The sequence below is a fragment of the Podarcis bocagei genome (assembly GCF_964188305.1).
Source record: "Podarcis bocagei genome assembly, chromosome: 2".
NCBI lineage: Eukaryota > Metazoa > Chordata > Lepidosauria > Squamata > Lacertidae > Podarcis > Podarcis bocagei.
The window spans coordinates 100,336,444-100,349,072 of NC_138126.1; the positions used below are offsets into that span (position 1 = coordinate 100,336,444).

General features: G+C 43.0%; 1 protein-coding gene across 11 annotated transcripts in view; it reads left to right on the forward strand.

The window, feature by feature from the left end:
• The window catches only part of CACNA1G (calcium voltage-gated channel subunit alpha1 G), a 330,748-nt gene that overhangs the window by 171,720 nt on the left and 146,399 nt on the right, over positions 1-12,629 (forward strand). For all 11 annotated transcript variants that reach the window (XM_081184510.1, XM_081184519.1, XM_081184511.1 and 8 more), the window contains exons 4-5: positions 6,713-6,810; positions 11,577-11,736. In XM_081184510.1, coding sequence (XP_081040636.1) covers positions 6,713-6,810; positions 11,577-11,736 — 258 coding nt within the window. The remainder of the gene's footprint in view (positions 1-6,712; positions 6,811-11,576; positions 11,737-12,629) is intronic.

The following is a 12,629-nucleotide window of genomic DNA, read 5'->3' on the forward strand; positions in this document are numbered from 1 at the left end:
GGATGTACTGACATTGGGTATGTGTTGCTCTAGAGAAGGTCCCCGAGGTTCCTTGTGCCATATTTCTAATTTGCATGTTGGAAGTCCCCATGGAGAACCAAGCCCATGATTGCCTATGAAGACTGCTGTTTCTCTCCTAATCAGAATCTAACTAGATCCAGAAACCACTTGTCTTCTTCGTAGAATAATGGAGGGCCCATTATAGGTTCATTGAAATGTCCTACAAAGAAACAAACAAGTCTGTACCAAGTTCAGATTCTAGCTCAGTCTTTCCCCCCCCCCCCCTCATGTTATCATCTGTAACCAGCCTGGAACTGTCTTCAGCTCAGGGAGCCATCTTGTGGCTGTTTCACATGGAGCAAGTAAACATATCATTTCATGCATCCTTTGCCACTTCCAGATCAGTCAATGTTGTGCTTGTGTGGTTCCTAAAAATTAGTATAGGCTTGATAAAGTTGAACTCTCATAACTTTCCCAAGCACAATCCTGGGAACTGTAGTTTGGTGAAGGTACTAATTTTCTCTTAGAAGCCCCCTTAGGGTTGGCCCAAAATTCCCCAGAAGACATGTTTTTAATGAGAACATTCCAGATATTTTTCTTTATCTCACCCTATAGAAAAAGAAAGCAACCTTGCAGAATTTTCTGGAAATGTTCTACACCATTCTTTTGTGCCATTCATCACCCGCTCAGTCCCCAATGCTCTGGAGCAGGCATAGGCAAACTCCGGCCCTCCAGATGTTTGAGACTACAATTCCCATCATCCCTGACCACTGGTCCTGTTAGCTAGGGATGATGGGAATTATAGTCCCAAACATCTGGAGGGCTGGAGTTTGCCTATGCCTGCTCTGGAGCAATGCTAGGACTATGGCATTGTGGAGGATGCAAAACGGTGGCTAGGTTGCCAACACAGATGCTGCTCTTGCTACTTGAAGCAGCAGAAATAAATAAAGCCTTCAGGGGAAAGGGGGGAGGGGACGGACCCTGTTCAGGTTCCCCTGCAGATGGTGAACTCCATCCCCTAGGTGTCCTGCTCGCACTCAGGCAAGGAGGACAAACAGCCGGTAGTTTAATTCTTCATTAACAAAAGCATGCTTCACAGCAGCTTCTAAGATGCACCAAAAACACATTCACACACGCTTTTAGCAACTACATAGCTGGCATTAACTTGCCCAGGCTTGTGCCCTGGCTGAACAGCTGAAACAACAGTGGGACCATGTCCCCCTCCCAGCTTAAGTATTCTTTTCAAATGGACTGTGCACAAGTGACCGATGACTTCTCCTATACCCAAGTCGCCTCTGCACTTGCCTATTCAAGCCCCTCCTGGTTCCAGGGGACAGTGAGGATTTGACCGCCCTGCACCTCACCTGAACACCCTCTTCCTCCACATCCTGCACCTCCTCTCCTGCTGTCGACTGCTCAGGCTCTTCCCCTTCCTCCAGCCTTGGTTCTAGCCTCATGGGTGGCACAAAACCCCATAATTAGCTGGTCCTCTCTCTTGGGTTGGCCTCGCCCCCTCTCCCCGCCCAGCCTTTGCCACACACTCTTCAGAGCCCTCCAGTCCCTGACACCAAGAAACTGCTGGAAAAATTCCTTGCCCCTGAAGAAATTTGGTGAAATGGACAGACAGAATTCCCCTGTCTGCAAATGGAATATTTTGAGAGGGGATGTGCACACAGCTCTTGACTCCCTTGCTCAGGTACCCGTGCTGTAGATATGCCTTCTTGATGTGCAAAATGCAATTCAAGACTGGTAAACCACACTTCTCAGATGCTATGATAAATTAGAATTGGTTGGGCGGGGGTGTAGAGATTTCAATCCCATTCTAACCTCCAGTAAAATAACTGCATCTTGCCCACCCCTGCTTCAGCTGGGTGACTTTCAACCCACCATACGCATATGTGGGCACTTCTCCTCCTGACAGGGACATCTGCAGGATCATTCTCTTATAGGGGTTCCCACAATGTGAACATCTGATGCTCCTCCAAGCTCTCACCTTCTTTTCACATTTTTCCCTTGCAGCGGTTATGCATATTCACAACTTGCTCATAAACTTCCCGTCAGCACAAAATGAACTGCTCTGATTTGGCTTTGTATGTTTTCAGATCTCTTGGTTTTAGTAGACTGGTATTCTCTTTATTCCCAAGTCCGTCCGCCCCCTCTGTCTTTTGAGTCTGTTCTTTTTCTTTTTGCTTGCACTACAGGAGGGATTGTAGAGTTTAAGGGTGCTTCTGCAGCATGGGGAATCACTGCGCAACTGGTTTGGTACTCCAGTGCTACATTAGAAGCATAGGAAACAACACCTCGAAAAGGGTTATGTACATAGAATTGTAGAGTTGCAAGGGATCCTGAGGATCATCTGGTCCAAGCCCCTGCAATGCAGGAATATGCAGTCATCCCATACAGGGATTGAACCTGCAACCTTGGCGTTATTTGCACGATGGGGTGGCGCTGTGGGTTAAACCACAGAGCCTAGGACTTGCTGATCTGAAGGTCGGCGGTTCGAATCCCCGCGACGGGGTGAGCTCCCGTTGCTTGATCCCTGCTGCTGCCAACCTAGCAGTTCGAAAGCACATAAAAGTGCAAGTAGATAAATAGGTACCGCTCCAGCGGGAAGGTAAATGGTGTTTCCGGGTGTTTCCGTGCGCTGCTCTGGTTCACCAGACGTGGCTTAGTCATGCTGGCCACATGACCCGGAAGCTGTACGCCGGCTCCCTCGGCTAATAAAGCGAGATGAGCGCCGCAACCCCAGAGTCGGTCACGACTGGACCTAATGGTCAGGGGTCCCTTTACCTTTACCTTTACCTAACCAACTGAGCTATCCAGCCTGACTGTGTTGCGATGGAATCCCACCCACCCCCTTCTGTTCCCTGCAGCTCACTTGGAGCAGATTGACGGGCACTGAGAGGAGAGGAAGGGGATGTCCCATTGTGAGAATAGATTTTTGCTCTGACACCATTGGATACAACCCTTTGTGTGTTGATCTGATGTCTATTTGCACTGGAGTTTTTCTCTGCCATGCAGAGACAGCATCTATTTCTCATTATAATAAATCAGACATCACTCAATCTAGTAAATATGGTTCTGGCTGTAAAGGAACTTTTAGAAGATGCTTGCAAAATTGCTATTATGCAAGCAGCTACCTTTAAGTAGAAGGAATATAGTAAGCCATTAAGTTACTCAGGTACATTCCAGTAGGTAAAATGAAGGTTATGCTGTACATCTATAGCTGTGCTTTGTGGTGTGTCATGGATGACCACTGATAAACTTAGTTGTTGCATGTGTGGAATGGGATCTGTCCACTCAACAGGACTTCCTCTCCCATGCACCCCACACCCCCTAAATCTGCTCTGGAGGGCTGAGGTGGGGCAGAACAGCTTTAGGGGGTGTCCAAGGGGACAAGGGGAAAGTCCTATTCTGTAAGCAGACCCCATTTCCCACATGCTTGCCCTGCTACACTGAATTCTGCTCTGTATTCCTAATTTCTGCATGTTCGAAGTAGTCTCTCTTCGAAGCAGTTCTGCACAGGTGAATGGTTCAGAGTTGGCTCATAAATGACATTTTCTGTACCTCTATGTAAGAAAACTGAATCCAGAATTTGCAGCAAGTGTTTCCTTATTTTGCTACAAGTTCCCAGACAGGCTCACCTGAGAAATGAACTTGTTTATCAAAACTGCTTTCCTTATCAGAATCTCTAGCAAAACTGCCATCCAGAAGAAAAACAAACCAGCAGTAGTTTCCTCAGCTGAATCTTACTTCACATTATAGTCTTGGAATGCTTGTTGCTAGGGGAAGATAAGAGAAACTAAACTAAACAGAAAGATGCTGAGCTGAATGGATAGGATACTAGGGGAAAGCGCATCCAAGAGGCTGCTTTATTTCTGTTTGCAAGCCAGTGTGCCACTTCTCTCTGCCGGAAAGGACTGCGAGACATTCTTAGAGTTTTATGCATTCTTTCTCCACAGTTCTCCTGCCTTTCCATGGCTGGGAAGAGGATGCCTGGAGAAGCATGTTGATGGTTATAAGGCCACAAGAAGGCTCAGACCTCTCTCACTGGCCCCAAGTTTTGCCTTTTGGTGTTTTAAAATTATTAATAATAATAATAATAATAATAATAATAATAATAATAATAATAATATCGGCACTTTGAAAAAATCCAGTCTCTTTCTGTGTTGCTCGGTGCGCTCTCTGCTTTGATCTATACTTCAGTTCTTGAGCCGCTCTGTTTTGTTTCCCCCCATTTTCACTATAGTACGGAACATTAAACGGTAAAACCTCTTCCAGCTTTTGACCAAAGTAGATGAAATGTCGTGGCACAGGAGTCCCTCTGGAGTGGATTAAACCTGACAGTTTGCAGACAAATAAGTTCCATGGGCCTTTTTGTAGGGGACGTAAAAGGGATTGACTTTCCTCCATAGTCTGTTTGCAGACGGGGGAGAGGGGGTTTGTTGTTTTTTGCCTTCAAATGATGACGAGCTAGCTGAGTGCACATTCCATTACAGTGGTACTTTGGTTTAAGAACAGCTTAGTTTACAACTTGGATTAAAAACACTGCAAACCCAGAAGTAGGTGTTTTGGTTTGTGAACTTTGCCTTGGAAGCAGAACATCTTCCGCCTCCTGTTGAGTGTGTTCCATTTGTAAATTGAGTCCCCCGCTGCTAGGGGAAGCATGCCTTGATTTAAGAACAGACTTCCGGAATGAATTAAGTTAATAAACCAAGGTGTCATTGTATTTCTTTACAGATTCACACAAACTTTTCTTTCTGGTGGTTGCCTGTGTCCTCCAGGAGGCTTTACAAGCCTCACAACAAACTTATAATGTGAGTCTGTCTCGAATGCAACTTGTTGAGTTCTAAAGAACTCTGGCTTTGCTTGTTTCTTGTTAAAGCAGTTTTGGAACAAATTAAATAAAGCTTTTAACTTCTTTTTTTAATTTTAAAAAACCTCACATTCTGTGTTTTACCAAAAAACAATCCAGAGCTCTTTAGTGTTCCACAGGCAACATTTTTTTGACAGCTTTACTTATTGTAAAGCCCACAGGCCTAAAGAAATATTGATATTACATAGGAAAACATAGAGCTGTATCAGGACAGAAAAGGAAAGAGCAACATTAGGCTTTGTGCGTGGGCAAATCTTACTAGTGGGATATAGACATGGCACTTTTACTTGGGTGGTGGGCATAGAAACCTCCAACGTGCCCCAAGTTGCCCACTGAGATGAAGCAGGCGCCTTCACTGTACTATTCAACACTTGCTAAAAACATTCTTATTTAGGCAAGCCTACCAAGATGCTCAGAAAGTCGAAGTAATTTTAAACCGCTTTAGTATTTTATTTTTTGTATATTTTAAAGTACTGTTGTAACTTTTTCCTGATTTTATTGCTTAATCCTTATTGTAAACCACTTGGAGGTGTTTTTTGTTTTTGTGTTTTTACAAGAGTGGCATATACATTTTATGAAATAATAAAGGAAAAAAAGAAAGAATTCTTGCCATGCTGGTTTGGTCCCCATTGAGAGCTGGTATAAAAAGGTAAAGGTAAGTTAAGTCCAGTCACGAACATCAGTGTAGTGTACAGAATTTTATAGCCAAAATTAAGAGGTCCTGGTCCCCAAGGAAGTTGGAATCTGAGCCACAGAGAGAGAGAGAGAGAGAGAGAGAGAGAGAGAGAGAGAGAAGGATATGAGAGAAGTTTAAAGCTTTGTTACATTTGGAAATTAAGATGGAAGGGGTGTGCCATGGCCACATGGAATGGATGGGTTTTGTGAAGAGGTTTGAAGGGAGAGAGTTTGCACATATTCAGGAAGTGAGTTCCACCCATGGAATACAGCAGGGAAGAATGGGGTGGGGTGGGGGTGTTCAAGTGAGCCTGAGATTTTCAGATTTAGGTATTTTGACTGAGATTTTCAGTGGGCCTGTTAATGTTGGAGGAGACAAAATCACAGATAGAGAATCAAGAGCTAAAAGAGAGGCCGGCGGTTTGAGGGAGGGGGTGGAAGGCTGAGGATAGTTTTATAGAGAAGTTTGTGCTAGATACAGAAGGGGATGGGAAGCCAGTGAAAAGACCCGAGGAGAGATGATGAATGATCTGAGCCATGAGACGTTTTGGCAGAGGACTTTCAGAGGTGAGAGAACTGAGGTGCAAATTGACTGGTGAAAAAATGCTTCCACATACTTACATCAACATGAGGCCTCACTTGGAGCAATTCCCACGAGTCTTTTATTGTGTGAAAATGATTCTGTCAGATAATTCATATAGGTACATATAGCTTGCTCCAAGACGATCCCATAAACGGAGACGTTGCTCCTGCTCAAATGGCCTTTGACCGGGTCACATGTCTTGAAACCACAAAACAAATCAAAGCGTATTATTTTTATGCTAACTGGGAAAGTTCCTCCCTGGATGCTCTCATTCCTCAATGGTAAAAGAATCTTTGGGAAACTTTCGGCCCTCAGAAACTTTTTTTGTAAAAGAGCATTAAAAATGCAGACGATAAGAGGGACAGGAGACTTTATAGAACAGTTTTTGCTCATGAACTTTATTCTGATATGATAATTAAACCCATAATTAATTCCTCCAGGACCCTTCAGTCATGGACAGAAGTCCTGCTAGGGAGTTTTTCTCCTGGCACCATGTGTCGATTGTTTGATTTGGGATGCGTCTAACTTTTTTCCTGCAGAACTCTGATGTGTTCCCTTTATTTCTTGCTTTTTTTCAGCATGCTGGAATACTCTCTGGACTTGCAGAATGTCAGTTTCTCAGCTGTTCGGACCGTCAGGGTACTCCGGCCGTTGAGAGCCATTAACAGAGTTCCTAGTAAGGAAAATCTCTTTTCTCCCCATTTTTTCTCTCCCCCTTGAAACTAGCTCATTATTTCTGACAATCTGGAAATAAGTGGGACATTTTACATCTTTTCCAAAATCCCATTTAACGCGCTTGCCTACATCTCTTGACCACGCTGACTGCTATTGTGACTCCCCTTATGTAGAGCCTGATACCAATGTGTTCTTTTTAATGAATAGTCCATCCATCTCAGCCATCTCCTCAAAAAAAGAGTGAATAATTAATCAAACAGACTGGCAAGGACTTGCTATTTTGTTTCCCTTGCTTGAACAGTGCTTCTGGAAAAGGGTCTCATGTGAATCACTTTATAGGAAAATTAAAAAATGAGTTTGGAGGCATCAAGGAGGTGTGATGGGAAAGAGAGGGTAGACTATTAGAAACAGCATATGCTTCTCTCTGTGTACATGCTTGCACTAGTATGAAAGATGATGTAGAATAGGAGAGGAGAACCTGCAGCCCTCCAGGTGTCGCTGGACTCCAGATCCCATCATCCCTGACTATTGCCCATGCTGGCTGCATACGATGGGAGTTGGAGTCCATTCACATCTGGAGGCCAACAGATTCCTTCCTAGGGCTGCCAGGTATAGCTTAGTTTAAGGGAATTACTCTTCTTTCAAATATAACAAGTCCTTGGACCATACTGGATTCCACTTATTTCAGAGTGCTCTGGAGTGTATGCTCAGCCTATGGCTCCTTGCTGTATTATTGCACGCCTCCGAGCAGGTTCCAGGCACTTACCCAGGTTTCCTTTTTAATGAGGGACAGCAGACACACTGGTGTCGACATATGGTTTATTTCATGTATGTGCAACCTGAGCCTATGATGGAGGGGCTCACACCATCCACACCCCAAGAAGGCCTTGCTTCTTCCATTGCCACAGCCTTGAATTCCAGCAAAAATCAGGCAGGGCTCTGCCTCGTAGGCTTCAGCCTGAATCCATCTCCTACCTCTCACACACCAACTCCACCTTTGATTTTCTAACAAAGAGGTGAAAGTACCCACTTGCTGTTTGGCTGTTTGGACCAGAGGCACTTCCTTTGTTACTTTAACATCCCATACTTGGAGAACCATTACTGAGAAACTTGTCTAGCTATTCCAGCAATTTGAATCCTTGCTGGATCCAGGGACTGTGAATAAGGGACCCCCCCAAAAAAAAAAAAAAAATTCACAACACTACTTTGCCCGATCCACATCTTCAGCATTGCTATGACAGCTTTTTGTCCTTCTCCAGCCAATGCTTTTCATATGATCCATTTTATCTGGGTATGTCAGTGTGAAACAAGGTTTCTTTGACCTTCCAGAAATAACAAGATGGGCTACATAGCTCACTTTCCTCTCGGCTCTCTGAAGAAAAGCGGAGAGAAGAATGAACTGAAATAATGATTTTAGGGAATTGGGGATTTTTGCACACACATTTTTATTTTTATTTTTAAATCTCAGCCTCTCTTCCTGGATTGTTGCTCTATTACTCTTCAGTGCTTCTTGCCAGGACTTTCCCCCCTCTAGATGGTGGGGATTTCAATCCTAGTCCCAAGCAGGGGACTTCCTTACATTTTCATTTCAGAATGCCTGCCCTGTTGCCATATATTGACATTTGTAAGGTGCTCTGGCAAAGGTGAAGGGCAGGTATAAACATTAAACTAAGGTATAGCCAGCTGACCATGTTTGAAAGACTGCCTCATGTATGCAGCTGAGACTGCCCGACCCTCGCCATCAACAGGGATGATTGAATCTGCCAGTGTCATTTCCTCTGAATTTCTTGTTTTTCCCAAACTTAATTTCAGGTTATTGTTTTCTTTAATAAAAAAAAGATGCAAGTCTTTGAGTGCAATTCTCCTGACGTACACATTTTGGCAAGCAGTTTTTCCTAACATAAAGCATTTTTGTATACACCAATAGGTGCATTTTTTAATATATGCTTTCTCCTTGCGAACTGCTTAGAGGCCTTTCATCATGTAAGCACTATATATATATTGTTAAATAAATAAATAAATGTACTAAAATAATATATGCATTTTGTATACTTTATATTGTTTGAGAGCTGCATAACATAATTCAGAGAAGTGGGAATTTTTGAAGGATAGCTGTTTTCAGTTTGCATATTTTTTCCGGAAATTTTGAATTAGACAGATTCACTTTAGAATGCACACTGAATTTAATTTATCCCCCATCCCTACCCATAATTAATCCTGAAAAATGATTTCAGGCTTTCGATGGTATGTACATCTTGGTTTCTCTCTCTCTCTCTCTCTCTCGGACTCCCAAAGGTTGATTGTGGTTCCTTGACAGCATGTCACTGGTCAAATAATTTAGGACATTATGAATTGCTCTTCTCTTATCTGTATATCTTCCTAATAATTTCCAGATTATTATTTTTTAAAAAAAACAACAACCATAAAACTTAAAACAAGATGCTTTGTGCTAGTGATATCAATACAGTAACAGCACCTAAATATTCTGAGGAAATTTCATTTGCATCTGAAGTCCAGTGTATCCAATCGACCAGAGTATCTAGATAAATTTGGGGTCTCAATCCTTCCCCTCTCTTTAACACTATGCATGAGTGCAAAGCTTTGTAGTGCAAAAGAAAGGACCCATCTTGTCAAATTAGCCAGTTACCTTGACAACATGAGGTACTCAGACTGTGATCCATCTGTCAGAAGCCGGAAATTCCTAGGCTCTATTTGCTTTTCTAATCCCATTAAATTAAACTTAATCTGGCAGGATGTTCCCTGTTGTTATTGTTGTCGCTTTTATCATTTTATAGCTCAAGTATCTTGCTCATAATTTTTCCCCCCACCTAGCAGAGCTGATGGATGGCTGAATTTATCTGCCACTGTCTAACTGTGGGTGTAATTCATTTAATGTGTTTGCAAATCCCGGGTAATTCATCTTCGCTCCTGTGCAGCAAAGCTAGGACCACACAGAAGCATAAGGAAGCAAGGCAAGGAACAAGTATGAATCAATAATAAACGCAGGGACCAAATACAAGACATTTAACAATAGGCTGGAGGTGCTGGTGGTGATGGGGTATATGTGAGTATATGGAAGGCAGCCTATTATTTTGTTATGGGAGGAAGCAAGTAAAAAAAAGAGGCGATCTGATGACATAACAATGAAAAATTCTTGCTGAGGTATAAAGGTAAAAGAAATGGCTTTAAAGGTTTCTTTAAATAAGATCAATATGAACTGCGTTGTGGATGAAAGAGACAAGAAAGAAGAGAGAGAGAACAAAAAGAGATGGAGGATGAACAGAATATTACAGAGATGTCGGGTGAAATCAATTTTTTTTTTTTTTTGGCAAATGTCAAGTTAAGTCGCCATCAATTTGTCTTTCTGTTACAGAACCGAATGTTCCTAATGTTGTACGAATTAACTGCCTTGTAAAGTTCTGCATGTTTGCAGGGAATGAATTAGGATGGGGAAGGAGATTTTAATTTATATTGTATTGCAATAGAAGGGAATAGGGTGGTTCTGAGCTTGCAAAAGGAGTGTAGAATGGCCAGGACGTATGAGAATCTAGGGTCGCTACCTTCCTTCCTGTGATTTTTACACTTCCGTGGCAGACAGAAATTCACAGGTGAATTTTCCAAGCAAAGAGAGATGAGGTGAAAGAGAAACTTTAACTGGTTAAACACTTTGCTGGTTGATGCTGAAGGAATAGGATAATTGCTAGAAGAAAGGTGGTCACTGCAGTTCAGCTGAAACATGAGAGGTGCAAGAAGTTCAGGAAGGGAAGTTGGGGGGGAAACCCCTAGACTAGACATGCATATGTGTGGCAACACAGAGGCAGGGTGTGTGGTGAAAACCTAAATAGTTGACATTGTGCTGCCCTGTAATAGTAAAACTGCCACCCCAGAGATATTTTCTCATCCTGTCTAATGGTAGGGCTGGCCCCAGGTCTGCTTTACATGCTTCATTCCCAACAGCAGTAGGTGGTTTAGAGGGGCAGAGCTGGAGAGATGTCTTCCCAACACCGGTAGGGCAGGACAGCCATGAGTTTGAGATGGGGCAGATGCACTGATGGCTTTGCAACTGAGTCCCACCATATACCAGCTGCTAGTGAGTCTCAGCATGAAAATCACTTCCACATGGCTATGTTCTGTGCGGTGACTGTAATGGCTGAAAGCCGATTTTTACGTGACTTTCCCTCATCATGTGGAGACCTTCTGTGTTAGCGTTGCTCTCCCACCATAGAGTGCATCTATAGATTGAAACATATGGCATAGGGCATTCAAACAGTCACTGTGCATAGAGTGACTTTCTTGCTGACTTTCACATGAGCCTCAACTGAATTGCAATCCTTTACTTTCTAAGAGGCCCAGAAGTTTGGTGGCATTGTACATATTCTAGGTTGGCATCACCCCCATCTTTCACGTTCCAGGCAGCACCATTATATACTGTGGTCTGGTGCTGAAACTACCACCGTACCATCTATAGTTTCACAGTCACCATGTTACATGGGCCATGACAATATTTTCCATGAGTTTAGATTAGCTGTTGAAGAATTTAGATTCCTGAGGGGAAATGCCATTTTCTCTGCAATGTGTGGTGGACAGTAAGACGGACTATAACCACTGCCAGGAATTAATATGGTACAGTAATGGGGGGGGGGAATAAGGTTGGAACTGAGCTCACAGATGGCAAGTTTGACCCTTCTGCCTAGCTTTCGAAGCAAGAAGAACCCAACTTAGTAGGACTTCTCCCATTTAGTGGCTGCTTTCCCTTTGCTCCCTCAGGTATGCGCATCCTGGTCACGCTGCTTTTGGACACGCTTCCCATGTTGGGAAACGTTCTCCTCCTCTGCTTTTTTGTCTTCTTCATCTTTGGTATTGTTGGAGTCCAGCTTTGGGCAGGGCTGCTCAGGAACCGCTGCTTCCTTCCAGAAAACTTCAGTTTGTAAGTATGAATGAGGCACCTAAACGTTCTTAGGATATGCTTGCATAGGGGTTTTATATGTGCATGGTGGTGAGGCAAGGAGTTTCTTTAGATAAACATGCTAATCCCAGCAAGATCTGAGGAGTCTGCGTCATGCTGCCGCTGTTTCCTCCATTCTGTTTGCTTGCCTTTGTGGGTGAACACTCCGTTTGCATATTATCACTTCAACTTTCTTGTTGTGGTATGTTTTTTTGGTGCAAGATTCATAGGTTCTTTTCCTAGTTTTCCTTCTTGGAGAGCAGGAATAGACAACATGTTGCCTTCCAGACTTTGACTCCTGTCATCCCTGACCATTGGTCATGCTAGCTGAGGCTGATGTGAGTTAGAAGTCACAACAACATAGGGAGGGCACCATTTTGGCTATACTTCTTAGCAACAGGATTTTTTAAGAGTAGCAACCCACACCCCACACAAAGGTAATTCCATAAAAAATATAAGCAACTCACTATTAATAATGTTGGTACCTGTTAACAAAATACACCTTTGAAGTATGTAGAGGCTGTCTTGTTGATTTATGATTGTTGTGATTTATGATTATCAGTACTGTGTCAGACATTATTAGTAGGCAATGTTCCCAAATAGATGGCGCATTAAGAATGCATTTACATTGGACCTTAGCGTGTTCAAATGGTTACACCTTTGTTGAGCCTGATCCAAAAGTCACACTGATGTCTCATTAATTTCAATGTTACTTATAGATTACTAACTTACTCTGAATTGGTGTGTTGATTTCCGTAGTGAATCTCAAGGCTGTTTTCAAGCAAGGAGAAGTGGGCTAGAGTGGGGAAAATGTAGTGCATATTGGTAACTTTTGAACAGTCTAAGCAGGTTTGAACACAACATTCTGCTGATAA